We start from the raw sequence: 20,334 nt of genomic DNA, 5'->3' as shown, positions 1-20,334 counted from the left end.
TTTTCCTCCAAATATTTGAACATCTTCATCCAGACGCACCGCTACCTTCAATTCTAAACCGGATCAGGCGATATCGTGCAAAAACACGCGGACCTCAAGACCTTCTTTCTCATTGGTTACACCTCTCATCATTTGCATAAGTAACTCCGCCTTCCGCCGAAACCTACGTTTTTGATTGGCTCACGCGTGCAGCGTGAGTCTCTCCGAGGGTCAGAGTTCGACGGTCTGCAGTAACCTCGTTCCTTTAACGACAAACCACTTCCTCGTTCTATGATTGACAGGAGCAGGTATCCAATCAGAACTGTGCTTTTGAGACGCGAGTTCCAGGATATCCAATCGCAAACGTGGGGGCGGGAGCTTTGTAATTGTGGGTGGAGTTAAAAAAAAAACGCTTCCGTATCGCACCACTGTGATGAAGTCGCTGTCAGAGCGGCGCTCGAGCGCGGTGGTGGGACGAGAGAAATCATATATAAGCTGTAAATAAATATATATATATATATATATATATATATAAAATAACATTCGTCGGGAATTACCGCTTCAGAATAGCGTGCCGACTCATTTCTCACGGTGAGTAGCTCATTAGCGCGGAAGCCCACTAAAGCTGCATGCTAGCCGGCTTTAAATCATCTCGCGCATCATCTCAGAGGCGGTGAATGAGACTGGGGAATAATAACACGAAATAAAAAGTAGCGACATGTCAAAATGTTAGGAATTTAGTTCTGAAATGCTACAATTTAATGCAAAGCATCGAGGTTTTTCTTTTTGATGAACAGTAGCGCAGTAGTCTTTCAGTCCTGCACGCGCACACACGCCCAAGTAAACAAATAACACTGTTATTATTTCTCTTTTTATTTATCGACATTTTCCAGCAAAGTATCTACTCTTCCGATCTTCTAACTAGCCACCATGCTTCTTTCCCCCACCAGCTTAGACATGCGTGTGATCTCGTTTATCAGGTTCTACTGGATGGTCTTAAGGTTTTGCTCAGGTCATTTCAGACCCTGTCAGTTTTAGAAAAATAAAAATAAAATAATGTTTAAATGATACATATTTGATTTTGGCTCAGGACAACACCTCACAATTGATACTAAGTGATACAAAATTAAAAAAAGAAAGAAATCCTATTTGTATATTTATTTTCTAATCCGTTTTGTACGCTTGTAGGCTTTTTCCACCGAGACTAATGAATATTCATGACGCAAGACACGCGTGCTTATTAATATTCATATTTCATGGCGCGATGCGGAATAATTCTCGATTCTGATTGGTGAGGAGGCGGCAACCTTTTTTTAAATAAGTAATTCTCACATAAAATAAATGCAATCAGAGACATGCTCTTGTCTGCTAAAGCTTTAGAACTGAACCAAATTGTTTCATATTGAAAGTTAATTGAATTCAATTCATATTTACGTGTATAGCAATTTTAACAATGGACATTGTCTCAAAGCAGTGTTACAAAAAAGTTGTAAAAAAAGAAAGTCAAGTGGCTTTACGTTTGTTTCTTATAATTGCAAATTTAACCCTAATGAATGAGCCCGTGGCAACTTTGGCGAGGAAAAACTCCCTGAGATGGCATCAGACAGAAACCTTGGGAAGAACCAGAGTCAAAAGAGAACGTATCCTCATCTGGGTGGCACCGAATGTCCATTCATTACATTTCTATCGTTATCAAAATTTACTGATCAGTGATGGGCTCCTATATCTTTGTAGTAGAAATGTGAATCATCTTGGATAGTGTCTGAATCACATTCAAAGCAGTGTGAAATGAATTCTATGAATGCGGAGCTGAATCCCGTCGGATCAGTAGCGAAACGAATTGGTGCTAAACCGAATCATGTCGGATCTGTAGTGATTAAAATTACTCAAATATTGGTACTAATCCATGCTGAGGTGAATTATATTAGATTAGGGTGTGAATTGAAATAAATTGATGCTAAATCAGGCCTGAATGGAAACACACTCTCACTGAATTTATTTTGGTTCCTATGGATTCCTGTGGAATCGTATAAAATCAGTAGCGAGGTTAATTGTAAAAGGATGGAAATGAATTACTCGTGAGCGTCAAAGAATCTTTGAGTGACATCACCGATCCGAAAGTTGGATAGAACGTCGGGTCACAGTGTTGGTCAAAAGCATAACCTTGAATTTCGGAACGTGTACAGACTGTAATGTTGATCAAATGTTGTAATCTGGTGATGAAGTTACTCCGCGTGTGGGTTTTTTTTTCTTTCCACACCAAGTTTGAAGCCAAATGGTCTGATTTAAGGAGGTGGGGATTCAAACACATGCTCGTGTGCGAAGAACGGCCTCGATATCACGTCAAATTCATTTCAAAATCTAAACGGAAATTCCTCCACAGGAACCGCAGGGGAAAAACGTGGAGCACTTTCTACGCCACTGTTAAGTCTGATGTCGTGTTTGCATCATTATCATCAACCTCCCTGAATTTTTCATTCATTCTCCCTTTTATTTTTTTGTGGCATCAGTGTTCGGAGCCTGCCAGTGTCGTCCGTCCATGGCGGAGCAGGATCCCCAGACGGAGAAGCCCCCTCCCGCCTCACACTTCACCATCGGGTCTGTGTCGGAGGACAACTCCGAGGATGAGATTCAGTGCAAGTCAGAGCTCTCCACGGAGGACAAGGAGCGCTCGGCGTCTCCGTCCTCGGTCAGCTCGGACAGCACTTTCGAAAGCCTGGACGGGCCGCTGCACAACATGAGGTCAGTGTTTCATTAGACTTCTTTAGGTAGCTTTTGGTCGTCTAGTCGACTATAGAATTGCATGATTTCTGGAGTCGTGTGATAAAATCAAGGGCAAATCCGGTCCAATTTACAGAAACGCCATTTAGTTTGTAAGCAGTTGGACTCTGGTTTGATTTTTCTCGAGAAATCAGTGGTGTGAAATAGTGTGTCCGTGACCTTGTCGGGACCAACATGTGTTTCTGTGTATGTGTGTTTTATCTGTGTGTGTGTGTGTGTGTGTGTGTGTGTGTGTGTGTGTGTGTGTGTGTGTGTGTGTGGCTCAGTGTAAACGCATCTGTAGCTCTCACTCTCTGCTACTAATAGTTCTGAGAGACACACTTTTATCTGTGCTTTCTCCTGATTAAAACCCAGACTTTCAGATCCAGAACAACCCGTAACAAAAATCGACATCTTTTTCTGCGTCCTGGATAATATATATATATATATGTGTGTGTGTGTGTGTGTGTGTGTGTGTGTGTCATTGAATGTGGTAGAGAGCCACCCTGTACTCTACCACATTCCTATTGGTGGACAGGAGCATTGGGCAAGTAGAGGACAGACAGGGCTCTGTGTGTGTGTGTGTGTGTGTGTGTGTGTGTGTGTGTGTGTGTGTGTGTGTGTGTGTGTGTGTGTGTGTGTGTTAGGGGAGAGGGAAGATCACACCATGCCTCTATTTCAGTGACAACATTTACTTGCCAGCATACCAGTGATGATGTAACAGCGCAGTATCAGACCAAGCAGAATTGAATCAAACACACACACACACACACACACACACACACACACACACACACACACACATTTCTCTCGACAGTTTTTTTTTTCTACAGAGCTGTTGTACAAAAGTAAGTCGATTTTATTGAGCATTAACCAATTTACACAAGTAATGGAGAGTGTGTTAGAGAAGTGAAGAAAAGAGTGCAGGCAGGGTGGAGTGGGTGGAGAAGAGTGATAGCAGGTGTGATTTGTGATAGAAGAGTATCTGTGAGAGTGAAAGGGAAAGTTTATAGGACTGTGGTGAGACCTGAGATGTTGTATGGATTAGAGACAGTGGCATTGAGTAAAAGACAGGAGGTGGAGCTGGAGGTAGCAGAGCTGAAGATGTTGAGGTTTTTGTTGGGAGTGACGATGATGGACAGGATTAGAAATGAGTTTATTAGAGGGACAGCGCATGTAGGACGTTTTGGTGACAAGGTGAGGGAGGCGAGATTGAGATGGTTTGGACATGTGCAGAGGAGAGACATGAGTTATATTGGTATCAAAATATATAATTATAATCTAATGTGATATAATGGAGTCATATCGTTTTCAAAAAGCTAAGTTTTCATCAACTGACCATGTCGTCTCACTGTGGACGGAAGGCCAAAACTTGGAGAAATGCACTATATTGCCAAAAGTATTGGGTCACCTGACCTTTCCTGCTATATGTGGTTCTTTTCCAAACTGTTACCACAAAACTGGAGGCACTCAGTTGTACAGGACATCTTTAGATGGCACTATAATAACGTTTTGCATTCACTTGGACTGGGAAACCCAAACCTGTTCCAGCATGGTGATGCCCCTGTGCACAAAGTGAGCTCCTTGAAGATATAGTTTACATGCTTTGGAAAGGAAGATCTTGAGTGGCCTGGTATAGAGCTCTGATCTCATCCCTACTGAACACCTTTGGGATGAATGTGAACGCTAACTGCACCCCAGGCCTCCTCACCTACATCACTACCTGCCTTTCGTAACACCCTTGAGACTGATGAACACAAACAATTCATAAGCACACTCCAAAATCTAGTGGACACCCAAAAGAGTGGAGGATATTATAAGAGGGAATTGGGACTAAATGTGGAATGCGATGCTCAAAAATCACATACCATACTTATAACCAGGTGACCCAATACTTTTGGAAATATAGTGTATATGCACTTTCCAAAGAAAACGTATCAGTGTGGACACGGCCTAAGAAATGACCTATGTATTGTAGATATATTTTGGCCTAAAAAACAGATTCGAACCAATTCGCACATTTTTTTGTGTAGGACATTAAAGAATGATGTGACGTTAAATATCCTTGAAACGAGTTCGGTATTTCCTGTGAATTGTAGTGTATTGTGAATTGTAAACATATCTATTGTGGGTGGGGTTTTTTTTAGACCTAGCATGTCTGGTCTGCACCTGGTGAAGCAGGGTCGTGATCGCAGACGTGCAGATCTGCAAAGAGACTTTACAGTAGCCTCGCCTGCTGAGTTCGTCACCCGCTTCGGAGGAAACAAAGTCATCGAGAAGGTAAAATATATTGGATGCATGAAAATAAACAAGAACTTGGCTAATAAGGAACGGAGGCTGTACCAGTTTTCGATCTGGACTTTATGCTAATTTGAGGAATCGTGGTTGACTGTAGCATTGAACGGAACAGAACCGCTTTTTTACGTGAGGTCCGCGGCTGATATGTGCATGTGCTTTGGCCTTGCAGGTCCTCATCGCTAATAACGGCATCGCCGCTGTAAAGTGCATGCGCTCCATCCGCCGTTGGGCGTACGAGATGTTTCGGAACGAGCGCGCCATCCGATTCGTCGTCATGGTCACCCCGGAGGATTTGAAGGCCAATGCGGGTGAGCGAACAATTCAAGCCGATGAAAAGAAAGAAAAAAAAATATGCGCCATTCACTGGCGAGGAGGAATATATTGTCGGTTATACAGTACAGTCTGGCTTTGTCCTGGCCTCTGCATGGCCTAATTAATACAAGAAAGAGCCACTGAAAAGGAGAAATGTCTCCACTGATGAATGGACAAGGTCTCTTCAAGGCTCTTTGTTGGCATCTGTTCAGATTGGTCAATCTTTGGGCATGTTCGTTTACCAGCACTGACAACAACAGGAAGTTGTTTTGAAGATGTTCCAAACTATTTTTAATGGTACCTATCAAGAAATAGACATATGCGACATGTTTTTTTTCCACAGAATATATCAAAATGGCTGATCATTATGTACCTGTCCCTGGAGGAACCAACAACAACAACTACGCTAACGTCGAGCTCATTTTGGACATTGCTAAGCGGATTCCAGTTCAGGTATTTTTTAATTTTATATACGATTTTGTACAGCTTTATTAGAAAAATAATTACTCGTTTACTGCAGGGGTCCCTAAACGACTGGCAGTATTATTGTGGAGATTTTATGATGTTTTTCTGTTTATTTAGTACTCCTCCTAATGCTCGATTAGTTTATTTCACTATTTTTTCATATCTATCGCTATTGAAATCGAAACAGCACAGTAAGCCAGTGATTCGCCTCCAGAGGCCGCTGTTGTGATGACGGCGGACCGAAAGCCGGAAAAACTATAGGTGTGGATATTTTTGCCAATAGCTGATCGTTCCAGGCACTGTCCTGCCTCGATCTCTATTAATGGGATATTCTAGTGTGAAAGCCACCTTTATTATCAAATACAGATGTCATATGAGTAAAACATTATATAAAAAATCCTAATTCCTAGTTCCAAATGTAGGGCCAGGCCGTAGTTTTTTTTTTTTATTTTTTTTTTATGTATCTCTGATTTACAGACATTGTTTATATAGATGTTCTCAGTTATATTGTTTATCCTAGTGCATTCCACGAGTTCTGTTTGTTAACGTGATATCTTTTCATTTCTAGGCTGTATGGGCTGGGTGGGGTCACGCCTCAGAAAACCCCAAACTCCCAGAACTCCTGCACAAGAACGGCATTGCCTTCATGGGTCCGTCTTCTACTAAATGTTAAAATGTTCATCTGATTTACGAATAATGCAGTCTGGATGCATGTGTGTAGCATTTCTTTTTTTTTTTAATGGTGATTTTATTTTATTTTCTTCTCTTCATATATTCGCAGGTCCTCCCAGTCAGGCGATGTGGGCTTTGGGAGATAAGATTGCATCATCTATTGTGGCACAGACAGCTGGCATTCCAACTCTACCATGGAGTGGAAGAGGTCTGTTCATTCACACAGGGAGAATATAATAAAAAAAATGTTTGCAAATCACATTCAGTTCGGGTTGAGCCCATATGAAACCTGAAATTGTTCAAACGTCGAGAAGAAAATTCACAACAGTGTAAAAATACGCGTCATTGTGTGACAGGGTTAACTGTCGAGTGGACGGAGAGCGACCAGAAGAAGCGAATCATCAACGTGCCCAATGAGCTGTATGAGCAGGGCTGCATCCAGGACATAGAGGCTGGTCTAAAGGTACTATCGCAACGTTTTTGTGTATTGCTTCATGGTTAGTTCCTGTTAGCATGACTGAGCTCCTTGTTGTACCGGACAGGCTGCAGAGAAAGTGGGCTACCCGGTGATGATCAAAGCATCAGAGGGCGGAGGAGGGAAAGGTATCCGCAAGGTCAACAGCGCCGACGACTTCCCCAACCTCTTCCGACAGGTGACGGAAAACATTTTTTTGTGTGGAATGTATGGAAATTGTTTGGTTTTGACGTAACGCCCCTTTTGTTCTTTGTTTTCAATAAAAGTTGTTTGTGCGTTTTGCCGGTTTAACTGCTTATTAATGAGGACTTTTTACCACCACAGGTGCAAACGGAGGTGCCCGGGTCGCCCATCTTTGTCATGCGGCTCGCCAAGCACGCCCGCCATCTGGAGGTGCAGATCCTGGCCGATCAGTATGGCAGCGCCATCTCGCTGTTCGGCCGAGACTGCTCCGTTCAGCGCAGGCATCAGAAGATCATCGAGGAGGCGCCGGCCACCATCGCCACCTCAGACGTCTTTGAGAATATGGAGAGGGTACGAAAAAAAAAAAGCAAATAAGTCATATACAACAGTATCTAAAAAAACAACACACGAGTCATGTATAAAGATGCTCATTTTCATGCTGCCAAGTATTTGTCAAAAAAATTTGCGTGTTCCTTTTAGTGTGCAGTGAAACTGGCAAAAATGGTGGGTTACGTGAGCGCGGGAACAGTCGAATACCTCTACAGTCAAGACGGCAGTTTTTACTTCTTGGAGTTGAACCCGCGCCTGCAAGTGGAACATCCCTGCACCGAAATGGTGGCTGATGTGAACCTGCCTGCTGCTCAGCTTCAGGTGTGTGTGTGTGTGTGGGTGTGGGTGTGGGTGTGTGTGTGTGTGTGTGTGTGTGTGTGTGTGGGTGTGTGTGTGTGGGTGTGTGTGTGTGTGTGTGTGTGGTGTGTGTGTGTGGGTGTGTGTGTGGGTGTGTGTGTGTGTGGGTGTGGGTGTTATCAGTTAGTCTTGGAGTAGTCTTCACAAAGGCTTGTTTGCTCAAACACACTAACCCATGCATACGTGTGTGTGTGTGTGTGTGTGTGTGTGTGTGTGTGTGTGTGTGTGTGTGTGTGCGTGCGTGTGTGTTTCAGATCGCCATGGGCATCCCTCTGCACCGCATTAAGGACATCCGCATGATGTATGGCGTGCAGCCGTGGGGAGACTGCCTCATCGACTTCGAGGCGCTCTCGACCGCCCCGTCTCCACGAGGGCACGTTATCGCGGCTCGTATCACCAGCGAGAATCCAGATGAGGTGTGTGTGTGTGTGTGTGTGTGTGTGTGTGTGTGTGTGTGTGTGTGTGTGTGTGAGCCTGAGTACTGAGGATTCCTCATGCACCCTATTCACTGTATTATGAAGCTGGATTGGGGAAACTCTTTTAAATTTTTTTGTGTGTTGGTCTCAGGGTTTCAAGCCGAGCTCGGGCACGGTGCAGGAGCTGAACTTCCGCAGCAATAAGAACGTGTGGGGTTACTTCAGCGTGGCCGCCGCCGGAGGCCTGCACGAGTTCGCCGACTCGCAGTTCGGCCACTGCTTCTCCTGGGGGGAAAACCGTGAAGAAGCCATCTCGTATGCACACTTCATTTAATTATCATTAGGGTTCCTACAAAGTATGGATTTAGATTTGAGTGATTTCCAGGTCTGAAATAGCATGGAGGGGGGAAATATCGCCCTATTCGGTAATCTAAAATATACAATCAAGAATTTGTGATTTGTCTAAAAACACACTTGCGCATGAGCGAAACGTTTCGACTTTTTATTTACTTTCCGGCTCTTTGATGTTTAACATCGCATTTGTATTCCCTCAGAAACATGGTGGTGGCTCTGAAAGAGCTCTCGATCAGAGGAGACTTCAGGACCACGGTGGAGTATCTGATCAAACTGTTGGAGACCGAGTGCTTTCAGCACAACAGCATTGACACGGGCTGGTTGGACCGCCTCATCTCAGAGAAAATGCAGGTACGGATTCTTACACCATGATACCACTTTACTAATACTACTATTATTACTATATGGTCTGTATTTGATACATATCTGTCTGTCTTTCCCTCTCTCCTTCTTTCTGTCTCGTGTAGGCCGAGCGTCCAGACACCATTCTGGGGATAGTGAGCGGTGCACTGCATGTAGCAGATGTGAGCTTCAGAAACAGCGTGTCCAACTTCCTGCATTCTCTCGAGAGGTAAGACGTTACTCCTTCTTCTCCTACTCCTGTTTACATGTACATTCGTCTGTGGTTTTATCCTTTCATCATTCTCTCCATGCTTTTCCGTCCTGCCTTTTTTCTTTTCCTTCCTTTCTTCATTTCTCCCTTCATTTTTCCTCATTTTTATTGTCTTTCTTCCCACTTATTTTTCATCCATCCTCCGCATTCTTTTTTTTTTGCTTCCTTTTTTTCTTCCTAATTTTTGTCTTCCTTCCTACCTTTTTTGTTTCATTTGTTCACCCCCCCTGTCTTCATTCTTTCTTCATTTTCTTTCACTTCTCGTTTTTTCTTTCTTCCTGCCTTCTGTCTTACTTTTTACCCCAATACCCTTTCTTCTCTCCATCCTTCCTTTCTTCCTCTACCCTCTGCAGGGGTCAGGTGTTGGCAGCACACACTCTTCTGAACACGGTCGACACCGAGCTCATCTACGAAGGCATAAAATACGTGCTGAAGGTCACCCGGCAGTCTCCGAACTCCTACGTGCTCATCATGAACAACTCGTCAGTGGAGGTGGACGTGCACCGGCTCAGCGACGGCGGCCTGCTGCTGTCCTACGATGGGAGCAGCTACACCACCTACATGAAGGAGGAAGTAGACCGGTGCGTTTACTGTAGCTCCGCTTTGGGTTTGGGTAGTAGCATTTCCAGGCAGTAAGACTGAAGCTCTTTGTGTGTGTGCGGGTTTTTATTGCGTTCCCTCTGATCTTTAGGTATCGCATCACCATTGGCAATAAGACGTGTGTGTTTGAGAAGGAGAACGACCCGTCGCTGCTGCGCTCTCCGTCTGCTGGGAAACTCATCCAGTATACCGTGGAGGATGGGGGTCATGTGTTTGCGGGCCAGTGCTACGCTGAAATCGAGGTGTGTGTGTGTGTGTGTGTGTATAATATTGTTTGTGTTGTCAGTTATGTTTTTGTGTTTTTAATATACTGTACCTGGAATACATCTTTTACAGGTTTAAATGATCAATGAGTAACTTAATCAATCGTTATGGGTCGTCCACTGACGATTCGTTCATTTCGAACGAGTCTTTAATGTGACTCAGAAGAACGAGTCGTCTCAGAGAGTGATTCGTTCACTGGACGTGCACGAGTAAAGCATCGTAGGTTATGTACGGTCGTCTGGTCCGAGTTGTTCGTTCTTTTGTCACGTGACTCCCCTAGACGCTATACCAATGCAACAGATCTTTCTTTTTTGGTCTGAATCTTGACATTATTGTAACAATAATTATGGTTATTTACTAGTACTAAAGAAGGTATGAGAGGTGAAGATGCTCATTTTGTTCATTATAATTTGTCTTTAACATATTTTATGTTTTACATATTTGACATTTTATATATATATGTGTGTGTGTGCCCTCTAGGTGATGAAGATGGTGATGACGCTGACCGCAGCAGAATCCGGATGTATACACTATGTAAAGCGAGCTGGAGCCGTGCTGGAGCCGGGCTGCGTTATAGCCAAACTGCAGCTGGACGATCCCAGCCGAGTGCAGCAGGTAAACGCGTTCAACTGAACTGCATCGCTGCTGGTCACATGCTAACACAAGTGTACCATAGTATGAAAACTTTAAACTCCGCCCCTTTCAGGGTGTTAGGACTTTAACTTTGAAAGGAGTGTGTAGAGCTGATTTGCTGTGTGTGTGTGTGTGTATGTGTGTGTGTGTAGGCGGAGCTGCATACAGGAGCATTGCCCACCGTTCAGGCTGTGGCACTCCGAGGGGAAAAGCTGCACAGAGTCTTCCACAACACTCTCGACCACCTGGTGCACATCATGAACGGCTTCTGCCTGCCTGAGCCCTTCTTCAGTGCCAGAGTAACAAACACACTCTTTCTGCCTCACACAAACACACACAAAATAACCCAATATCACTAATCACCACATCACTAAACACACCTTTATAATACAGTAATGTTAATAGTAATGGTAATCCAACTGTGTGTGTGTGTGTGTGTGTGTGTGTGTATGCTCAGCTGATTGAGTGGGTGGAGCGGCTGATGAAGACCCTCCGAGATCCGTCATTGCCTCTGCTGGAGCTGCAGGACATCATGACAAGTGTATCGGGTCGAATCCCCCCCGCTGTAGAGAAGTCCATCAAGAAGGAGATGGCGCAGTATGCGAGTAACATTACCTCTGTGCTCTGCCAGTTCCCCAGCCAACAGGTACCTTTCCCCACACACACACACACACACACACACACACACACACACACATTCCCACTCACACCCTCACAGTGTAAAGAGCATCGGAATAAAAAAAAAAACTATACCTACGCAATTTTTAAAAAAATTTAATAAAATGCTCTTTTGCTTTAAATTTCTTAAAAAAATAATTATTTTGGTATATTTATATATTAAAACATTTTTTTGATTTAGAATAAATTTTTTACATATAAATATGTACTTAAAAATATATAAATATGGTAAAAAAAATAATTTTAAAATAATTTTTATCATTTATGTATTTATATTTCAACAATTATTTTTTTTATTTTTTGGCCACATACTGTATCAATTTCATCGCTCATCATCATCCTCATCACCTCTTCCTCCTTTTTTGTGTCAGATTGCCAACATCCTGGACAGCCACGCCGCCACGCTGAACAGGAAGTCTGAGCGCGAGGTTTTCTTCATGAACACGCAGAGCATCGTGCAGCTCGTCCAGAAGTCAGTAACAGCACATTTCCATTCCACTGTTGTGACCATAAACAAACTGTTGCAATCATTTTGCCAGCTTTTGTTGATATTAATAAAAAGGTTTTAATCTTTTTGAAAAAAAGTGTCATGTTGAAGTATTAAACATGACTAAGGACAAAAAAAATAAATAAACAAATGAGTTTTTGGATTGCGTCCGCAGATATCGCAGCGGTATCCGCGGCCACATGAGGGCGGTGGTGATGGATTTGCTCAGGCAGTACCTCAAGGTGGAGGTGCAGTTTCAGCATGGTGAGGGTTCACTTGTGTACTATTTATTTTTTTATTATTAATAGAAATTAAGATCTCGAGCTTCACATTTATTTCATATCGGATAATCAGTCTCAGATGGAATGCAAATTAATGCAGCAATATAGATAAATTTTATGTGTACATGTTTTAGGTCACTACGACAAGTGTGTGTTTACGTTGCGTGAAGAGAACAAAGGCGACATGGCCAATGTGCTTAACTACATCTTCTCCCACGCCCAAGTCACCAAGAAGAACTCTTTGGTCACCATGCTGATCGTGCGTACACACCTGGATCCACACACACTGTTAAAAATTGGGTCACAGCCTGAATCGAATGTACTTCTGTCTTTAGGATCAGTTGTGTGGGCGGGACCCGACCCTGACCGATGAGCTCATGGCCATCCTTACCGAGCTTACACAGCTAAGCAAGACCACCAACGCCAAAGTGGCTCTGCGTGCACGCCAGGTACACACACACACACACACACACACACACACACACACACACACACTGTACCATTTTCATAAAAGGTGAATAAATGGGTTCTAAAGAGTTCCTGGCTTTGGGTTTAAGGTGCTCATCGCATCTCACCTGCCTTCATACGAGCTGCGCCACAACCAGGTGGAGTCCATCTTCCTCTCTGCCATCGACATGTACGGCCATCAATTCTGCATCGAGAACCTGCAGGTACACATCAGGTTCTCAACTGAACAGCTTGTAGTGGTCCGAGTGAAATTGTTATACTGTAGCACCACCTGCTGGTCACCTGTGGAACGTTTTATTAGGAAAATACCTTACACAATCCTATAAGAAAGATTGAAACAGTGTTCATTTTAAAAATATCAATTTTATATCGATTTTAATGCTAACATTTTTGGACATAAAGAAATGACCTGTCTTTTTACACTAATAAGCAGAACACTGGTTCCTTCTTGAGTTGATTCATGCAAGTCTTTTTCACATTATTTTTTATTTATTTTATTATTTAGAAGCTCATTCTGTCCGAGACGTCCATTTTTGACGTGCTGCCCAACTTCTTCTACCACAGTAACCAGGTGGTCCGAATGGCCGCGCTAGAGGTACGTCTTATTCTCATATATATATATATATATATATATATATATATATATATATATATATATATATATATATATATATATATATATTTTTTTTTTTTTTTTATTCCTCTTTTTATACTTGCTTTACTTTATACTTTTTATATGTTATATTTGAATAAATTGTATTTATTCATTATTATTTTTAATATTCTATTTCTAGGTTGGACAGTCGTAATAAGCATTCGTTTTCTGTATGAATGTATATGTGACAAATTAATATTTATTTATTTTTTTCATTAAGATATTTTTAACCCAGCATGTTTTTTCAGGTGTATGTTCGGAGAGCATACATCGCATACGAGCTCAACAGCGTCCAGCACCGGCAGCTGAGGGACAACACGTGCATCGTGGAGTTCCAGTTCATGCTGCCCACGTCGCATCCCAACAGGTCTTTTTTTTTTTTTTTTTTTATATCTAGAAAAAGTTTTCCACTTCTCACCCCACTTCCATTCCATTTGCCTGTTGATAATTTGGAGAAGAATAGGAATAAAGGGAAGCGATGACTCCCTCAGGGATATTCATTACTAACTTTACGTAAACATAAACTCGGCTCTGCTACCAGCATTAAGGTGTTTATTATTGACTGTCTGATTCAGTTTACATGAAGCCAAATGCTTTAATAGTTGCAAAATGATTTATGTACTGGTTTTGATTGGCCTTGCTTTAACCACTTTTACTCTCTGGCTTCATTTGCATTACTTTGGCTTTAACTTTGACAAATAATGTACAATATAGCCTAAAAAACCCAACTGCCTGCTTAAATGTATGTGCTTCCCCTTCCCAACAAATATTACATATTGAAATGATCTGCATGTTGCATGTTTGTGCGAGGGACAAGGAAACAGTCTCCAGCATGTTGAGATTTACCAGAGGGCGGCTTTGAAAAAGCAAGTTACCGCCGTTACTCGTTATCTAGCAAACGATTAAAGCGCCAATTAGCGATCACACTTTAAAACACTGGAGGCTGCCTTCTGTCCCTCTTGGCCTGACACTAATCGATCAGTAATCGATGTTATTTGATTGCAGAGGGAACATCCCCACTCTAAACAGGTACAGTACACATTCTTTCTACTGTCAATCAAGTTTTCTAGAGTAGAGCAGATCTAGAGGTAACATTTCTGTGAAAGCAACATGACCAAACACACTTCTTTATGGACTCCATTTGAGTTGGAAATGAATTATTGCATGCCGCATTCTTGGAAATGATTCATGAATTTAAATGATTATAAAAGATAAAGGTTTACTTTTCCCTCACGTTACATTTCCTGTCCCCGAAATCCTACCACGTTACTTTGATTTAGTCATCTGGCTAGCTTTAGAAGTGAATATTATAAATGTTTCTGGATATGATTTCATGATATCCAGCATACAGAGGACAGTAAATCTGTACTGTTTTACAATCTTCACATTGACTACTCTAAAATATAAGTTTCATTTCTGTAGTATTGTCCCTTGAGAAGATTTTTTGTGAGATACTGTGTGTGTGTGTGTGTGTGTGTGTGTGTGTGTTTAGTACTATTTTACATGGATTTTTATACTTTGTATTTTTGTATTTATTAGCAGTACTGATTAATCGGTTGTCAGCGAGTACGATCCAACCTGGCTTTCAGTATCAGTTGACCTCTAGAAAATATTCCGAACTTTAATAAGCATGATTTAGAAATAGTGTCAGTTTAGGTATTGTTCAATGCCTGACTCGCTTTAGCAGTGTGTACATAGCGAATGTTTATAAATTAAAATAGAAATCCTGTCAGAAATCCTGTTAGCTTGACTTTTTGTAAAGTAACTGGCTGGATTTCGCAGTAATCATTTAGAATTATAATGAATACGACAGAAATCCTGTCAGAAATCCTGTCAGTTTAGCTTGTTTATCGGCTCGCTAGCTTCCTGAAGCTTCCTGAAGCTAATTTCCTGAAGTGTTATTTACACACACTTCTTTTTTTTTTTTTTAAGCATTCTTTTCACCGATCTCAGAAAAATGTTGATATTCCCGATGATCTTCTCTCATTTTTGCTCTCTTTCAGCATTTACCCTGTGTTTACAACAGACTTTCTCAACATGCTAGCAATAATGATGGCTTCGGTGATAACTTTTTTGCATTGTCTTGAAAAATCTAGAAAGAAGAAAAGATTGATCTGAATGAATTTATTGTTTCCGGTATAAAGAATGGGGTTATTGTGTGTAGCTTTGTTGTATATTGTTATGATGTACAGTGTTTGACCACGCTACTTTTCGATTGTGTGTTTTTGTGAGAGAATGTGTGTGTGAATCTACAGTATACAAATGTATTAAAATATTAAAGCCTGTTTGAGGGGATGTTGATTAAGCAGGGCTTATTAGTGCCTGCGCGTGTGTGTGTGTGTGTGTGTGTGTGTGTGTGTGTGTGTGTGTGTGAAATACAGTCCAGACAAGACGCTGGGTTTAAATTAAGTGTTTTAATTATTGAGTTTTAATTGAAATGCGCCCCTTGCAGAGAGTGTGTGTGTGTGTGTGTGTGTGTGTGTGTGTGTGTGTGTGTGTGTGTAAGTGACTGTGTGCCAATGTTCCCCTCAGGAAACTTTCTGCACCACTACTGGACAACAAAACGAAAACTAGAACAGCAAAACGTAGAGCCAGTGATGCTAACATGCCCACGACTAGCTATCACACGTCTACGGCTAGCACAGCTACGTCTAATGAGATTGCAGACAGGTAGAACAATAACAGCTCGCCAATTTCGAGCTTTCGAGTCGAAAGTACTGTTGAGCGCAGTGCAAAGACGCCACGCTCAACAGCACTGAACAAGCTAACCCCGTGTGAATGTGGCGGAGTCTTCTCTTGGATTGATGTGGAATGTACAGTAATAGAAGCGCGATGAGAGATTAGGGCTTCTGTGTGGGGAATCTTGGGCTGTAATGGTGATATATAGTGCCGCTTTGACTAACCCCCTCCCTGAGTTTTGGTTTGTGGTAGAACTTTGGAATCTGACTGGTGTACAGGAAGTCACGTTGTCTATTGAGATTTTAGGAATAATATTAATCTTCCATTTAAAGTGTAATTGGCCTTCTTAGGAGATGCTTTGGGGTTCAAGATAGATACTGTATGGACAAAAGTTTAAGACCTGGCCCTAATATTTGTATGTGCTTTTTAAGGATTTCAGTCCACAATTAGTTCTTTTAGAATAACCTTCACTCTTCTGAGAAGATGTTCTACTAGATTTTGTGTTCATTAAGCATAAGTGCATTGTTAAAGTACTTGGGTGAAGAGGCCTTAAAATTTTCCACTCCAGCCCAAACGGAATGGTAAAAGTTTTGAGACTGCGCACAAAGCTGCACGCACAGTCACAAGGAGCACCGATCCAGCGCAACTCGTGCAAGGTGTGCGAAAAAAAACCTTCCAGGACATATTCCAGAAGTGGCAGGAACTCTGAGGAGCACTGTATTGCTGTGCAAGGGGACTGTAGGTGATAGTGTGGAAATGTGAGGTACCACCTCGTATACCGTACTTGTCATGCTAGAACAGGTTTGGATCTTGTAGTTCAACTTAAGGGAAAATGTAATGTTACCAGATCCAAAGACATCCTACAATTGTGTGCCAGAACCACATTTGTCTGGAATAGTCAGCTGTCTCAATGCTTTTGTCCATATATTTTATATTTGAAGCTCAAGCAGCTCTTAAGAATGCAAAACTCTCTCTTTAAGGGTTCAGGGGCTTCTTTACAGACGCTCGTTTAACGATTTTGTGTATTTGTGTACGTGTATTGCGCCGTTTAGAATGTCCTTCTCATCCAACCTGAACCACTACGGCATGGTGCACGTAGCCAGTGTGAGCGACGTTCTGCTAGACACCTCCTTCACGCCGCCATGCCAGCGAATGGGAGCCATGGTGTCCTTCCGCTCCTTCCAGGAATTCACCAGGTCGGACTTTGCCGTTGATATATTTTGAGCGAGGTGTATAATATTCAGTATTTCAGTAGGACACGCAGAACTTCTCGTTTCTCCCTACTTTCAGAAACATTAACGACGTCCTGAGCTGCTTTACGGACTCTCCGCCTACCAGCCCCTCTTTCCCTGAGGGTGGAAACCCTGTACTGTATGGAGAGGAAGACAACAAGGTAATGCTTCTTCGATTACTTTAGGAATCACAATGATTGCAGCAACAGCATCACACCCATGCGATAATATACACAATAGTGTGGTATCAGAACAAGCTTGTATATATCTTAAGATTTATTTCCAGTGTACTTGAGAACCAACTTCCACCCAGTTCACATTTTTACACTGCCCAGAGCCTTTGTATTGATTTGCTATACATTTATTTGCACATTTATCTGCCCTTGTCTATATGTACAATTGCTACTGTTTGCACTTCTGGTAGATGCTAAACTGCATCATCCATCCATCCATCCTTCCTTATATCTACCATTCCACCTATTCATCCATCTATCCATCCATCTATCTGTCCATCCACCCCTCACCTACCCTTCAACCGTCCCATTTATCTATTCCATCCATCCATCCATCCATCCATCCATCCACCCATCATAAACAAAAATAAAAAATAAAAATATAATAGAATAAATCAAATTAATTAAATTGTATTAAATTGATTACATAGATTAATCGATTAAATTGGCATAAATTATATCAACCAAGTAAAATTTAAGAAATCGAAAAATTAAATCCGTTTACATTAGAAATGGCTAAACATGCTAAAAAGGTGTCTGGTTTGTTCACAGAGCCTCCTCGACGAACCCATCCACATCCTGAACGTCGCTATAAAGACCGACAGCGACATCGATGATGAAGGTTTGGCGGCGATATTCCGCGAGTTCACTCAGTCCAAGGTAACCCCATTACACATGAAACCCCATCCACAACACATGAAAGCGTTTCCCTCTACCTGAAATAATCGCTGCTTGGAATCTTTATTTCCTAGAAATCGATGCTGTTTGAGCACGGCATCCGGCGCCTCACCTTCCTCGTAGCGCAAAAGGTAAAAAATTCTTTTTTTTTTTTTTTTTTTCCCCCCGCCATCCCGTTCCTCTTATCCGTGTCCGTCCTGCAACGATCCACAAAGTGTGAATGCAAGCAGAATCCCAATCTTTAAATTCGTACTCGAATCTAGCTGTTCCACTGCATGTTTCTTTTCTCTTTCTCTCTCTCCATCCCTCGTTCACTAACAGGATTTCAGAAAACAGATCAACTGTGAGGTGGACCAGAGGTTCCATGTGAGTATTTTCGAGCGTGTTTGTGTAATTTGCCGTACTGCTTTTAACTCATAACTTCAGACTCGAACTGATTCCACTTGTCCGATTCGCCAAACCGTTTGATTTTAGTCGTAGAATATAATCCTTAATTGTGCTGTTTTTTGGGGGGGGTTTTCGCGGGAGCTACAACCGAGTTAACGTGGTTTTATTGTTTTTACACAGAGGGAGTTCCCGAAATTTTTCACCTTCCGGGCAAGAGACAAGGTGAGTAGAGACAAGTGTTTAAAAGTCATAAGTAGTTACGTGATTAAAAAAAAATGATGATGGCCGACTGATTGTGAAATCACATTGCTGTTTGATGGACTGTGTGGTCTGGGAGGCGTGGCCATGCCAGTTACCTTCCTGTTTGCCCCGCCTTCTCTCCACCTGTGGAGAGATATAGGGAGAGAGGAAAGAAATAAAAAAGGAGAGGATAAAAAGAAAGGAAAGACATAGAAAATGAGGAAGGACAAACAGAGAGAAAGCAAGGAAAAGAGGAGGATAAAGAATAGAAGGACAGACAGATATATGGAGTTAAAAAGGAAAGATGTAAGGAAGACGAGACGTAGAAATGATGAAGGATGAATTGAAAGAAAGAAAGGATTAAGAAAAGGAAAAGAAATGCTATTAAGGATGGAGAGAAAACGCTATTAAGGATGGAGAGAAAGGTTGAAAAGAAAGGAAGAAAAGGAGGGAGGCAGAAAGGAACAAGAGAAAACCAAAATGTGTAAAAGAAAGAAAGGGGCAAAGGCAGAAGAGATGGAGCGGGAAAATGAAAGGCGATAAAATCAGAGAAAAGAAGAGAATAAACAGAAGGAAAGAGCTTATAAAAGAGGGAAGGTGTAAAGAGGGAAGGGCAAATAGTGAGAGAAAGGAAGGATAATGGGAGATGAAGGAGGGAGGGAAAATGAAAAATAAAAAAGAATGGTAGTGAGGAAGGACAGAAAGAACAAAACAGACACCAAAATAGAAAGGAAGAAAGAAGGAGAACGTGGTATGAAATGGAAATGGAGGAAGGACGAATAGACAGAAGCAATGAAATAGGGGGAGGAGGGGGGAGTTCAGGAGGAAAGTTGAAAACTTAGAGAAGCAATTTTTCTTTTCCAGACAGGAATAAAGAGTATAGTAGAGGGAGTCCCTCCCCTCCTGCATCCCCCCCTTTCTCTCTCTCTCTCTCTCTCTCTCTCTCTCTCTCTCTCTCTCTCTCTCTCAGCCTCTCAATCATGCTTGATAATGGCTCCTCCTGACCGTGATAGTTTTCTAAAATGGTTCCACCAAAGCTCATTACTTTAATGAACTTTTTAATTATTTTGCCCATTTGAGAGAGATGACGTCCATTAGCTAGCTGTGATTACCTACATTTGCTAAATCTAGCCTGCTATTAGCGTGCGGGTGGGTGTGTGGGTGGGGGCTGGGTGGGGTTGGGGGGATTGGGGGTTTGGGATGGTGCCACTTTCTGCTTTCATACACTGAATTAAAAAATGTCACTGTCTTCCTCTCTACGATTTTAGGACACTCTGATGTTTGTTTAACCTTGTGTTGTGTGTGTGTGTGTGTGCGTGTGTGTGTGTGTTTGCAGTTTGAAGAAGACCGGATCTACAGGCACCTGGAGCCGGCGTTGGCCTTCCAGCTGGAGCTGAACCGCATGCGTAACTTCGCGCTCACCGCCATCCCATGCGCCAACCACAAGATGCACCTGTACCTGGGCGCCGCCCGCGTCGAGGTGGGCACCGAGGTCACTGATTACCGCTTCTTCGTACGCGCCATCATTCGCCACTCGGACTTGGTCACCAAGGTAACCACCGACATACATACTATTCTTTTCCACAGCAAAATAAAGTTCAAGTT

The 20,334-nt window shown here is 42.3% G+C and overlaps 1 protein-coding gene across 8 annotated transcripts in view; it reads left to right on the top strand.

The window, feature by feature from the left end:
* The first annotated feature begins 407 nt into the window (after positions 1-407).
* acaca (acetyl-CoA carboxylase alpha) overlaps positions 408-20,334 on the top strand; it is a 32,026-nt gene continuing 12,099 nt past the window's right edge. For 2 of the 8 annotated variants that reach the window (XM_046838496.1, XM_046838495.1), the window contains exons 1-36: positions 408-570; positions 2,490-2,721; positions 4,887-5,019; positions 5,207-5,345; positions 5,693-5,802; positions 6,383-6,464; positions 6,596-6,694; positions 6,843-6,949; positions 7,029-7,139; positions 7,286-7,495; positions 7,625-7,795; positions 8,086-8,247; positions 8,399-8,562; positions 8,802-8,952; positions 9,069-9,172; positions 9,568-9,795; positions 9,906-10,056; positions 10,559-10,693; positions 10,864-11,010; positions 11,169-11,357; positions 11,761-11,861; positions 12,052-12,140; positions 12,292-12,416; positions 12,493-12,606; positions 12,715-12,828; positions 13,131-13,220; positions 13,529-13,647; positions 14,286-14,309; positions 15,813-15,950; positions 17,012-17,155; positions 17,250-17,352; positions 17,977-18,084; positions 18,177-18,233; positions 18,424-18,468; positions 18,670-18,711; positions 20,066-20,281. In XM_046838496.1, coding sequence (XP_046694452.1) covers positions 2,519-2,721; positions 4,887-5,019; positions 5,207-5,345; positions 5,693-5,802; positions 6,383-6,464; positions 6,596-6,694; positions 6,843-6,949; positions 7,029-7,139; positions 7,286-7,495; positions 7,625-7,795; positions 8,086-8,247; positions 8,399-8,562; positions 8,802-8,952; positions 9,069-9,172; positions 9,568-9,795; positions 9,906-10,056; positions 10,559-10,693; positions 10,864-11,010; positions 11,169-11,357; positions 11,761-11,861; positions 12,052-12,140; positions 12,292-12,416; positions 12,493-12,606; positions 12,715-12,828; positions 13,131-13,220; positions 13,529-13,647; positions 14,286-14,309; positions 15,813-15,950; positions 17,012-17,155; positions 17,250-17,352; positions 17,977-18,084; positions 18,177-18,233; positions 18,424-18,468; positions 18,670-18,711; positions 20,066-20,281 — 4,425 coding nt within the window. In that variant the 5' untranslated portion in view covers positions 408-570; positions 2,490-2,518. The remainder of the gene's footprint in view (positions 571-2,489; positions 2,722-4,886; positions 5,020-5,206; positions 5,346-5,692; positions 5,803-6,382; positions 6,465-6,595; positions 6,695-6,842; positions 6,950-7,028; positions 7,140-7,285; positions 7,496-7,624; positions 7,796-8,085; positions 8,248-8,398; positions 8,563-8,801; positions 8,953-9,068; positions 9,173-9,567; positions 9,796-9,905; positions 10,057-10,558; positions 10,694-10,863; positions 11,011-11,168; positions 11,358-11,760; positions 11,862-12,051; positions 12,141-12,291; positions 12,417-12,492; positions 12,607-12,714; positions 12,829-13,130; positions 13,221-13,528; positions 13,648-14,285; positions 14,310-15,812; positions 15,951-17,011; positions 17,156-17,249; positions 17,353-17,976; positions 18,085-18,176; positions 18,234-18,423; positions 18,469-18,669; positions 18,712-20,065; positions 20,282-20,334) is intronic. The other 6 variants (XM_046838500.1, XM_046838499.1, XM_046838498.1 and 3 more) reach the window with 4 other exon arrangements.

The sequence above is a fragment of the Silurus meridionalis genome, chromosome 25 (assembly GCF_014805685.1).
Source record: "Silurus meridionalis isolate SWU-2019-XX chromosome 25, ASM1480568v1, whole genome shotgun sequence".
In the NCBI taxonomy this organism is placed as follows: domain Eukaryota; kingdom Metazoa; phylum Chordata; class Actinopteri; order Siluriformes; family Siluridae; genus Silurus; species Silurus meridionalis.
Note: the sequence above shows the minus strand (reverse complement) of the source record. Positions and strands in the feature narration are given on the sequence as shown.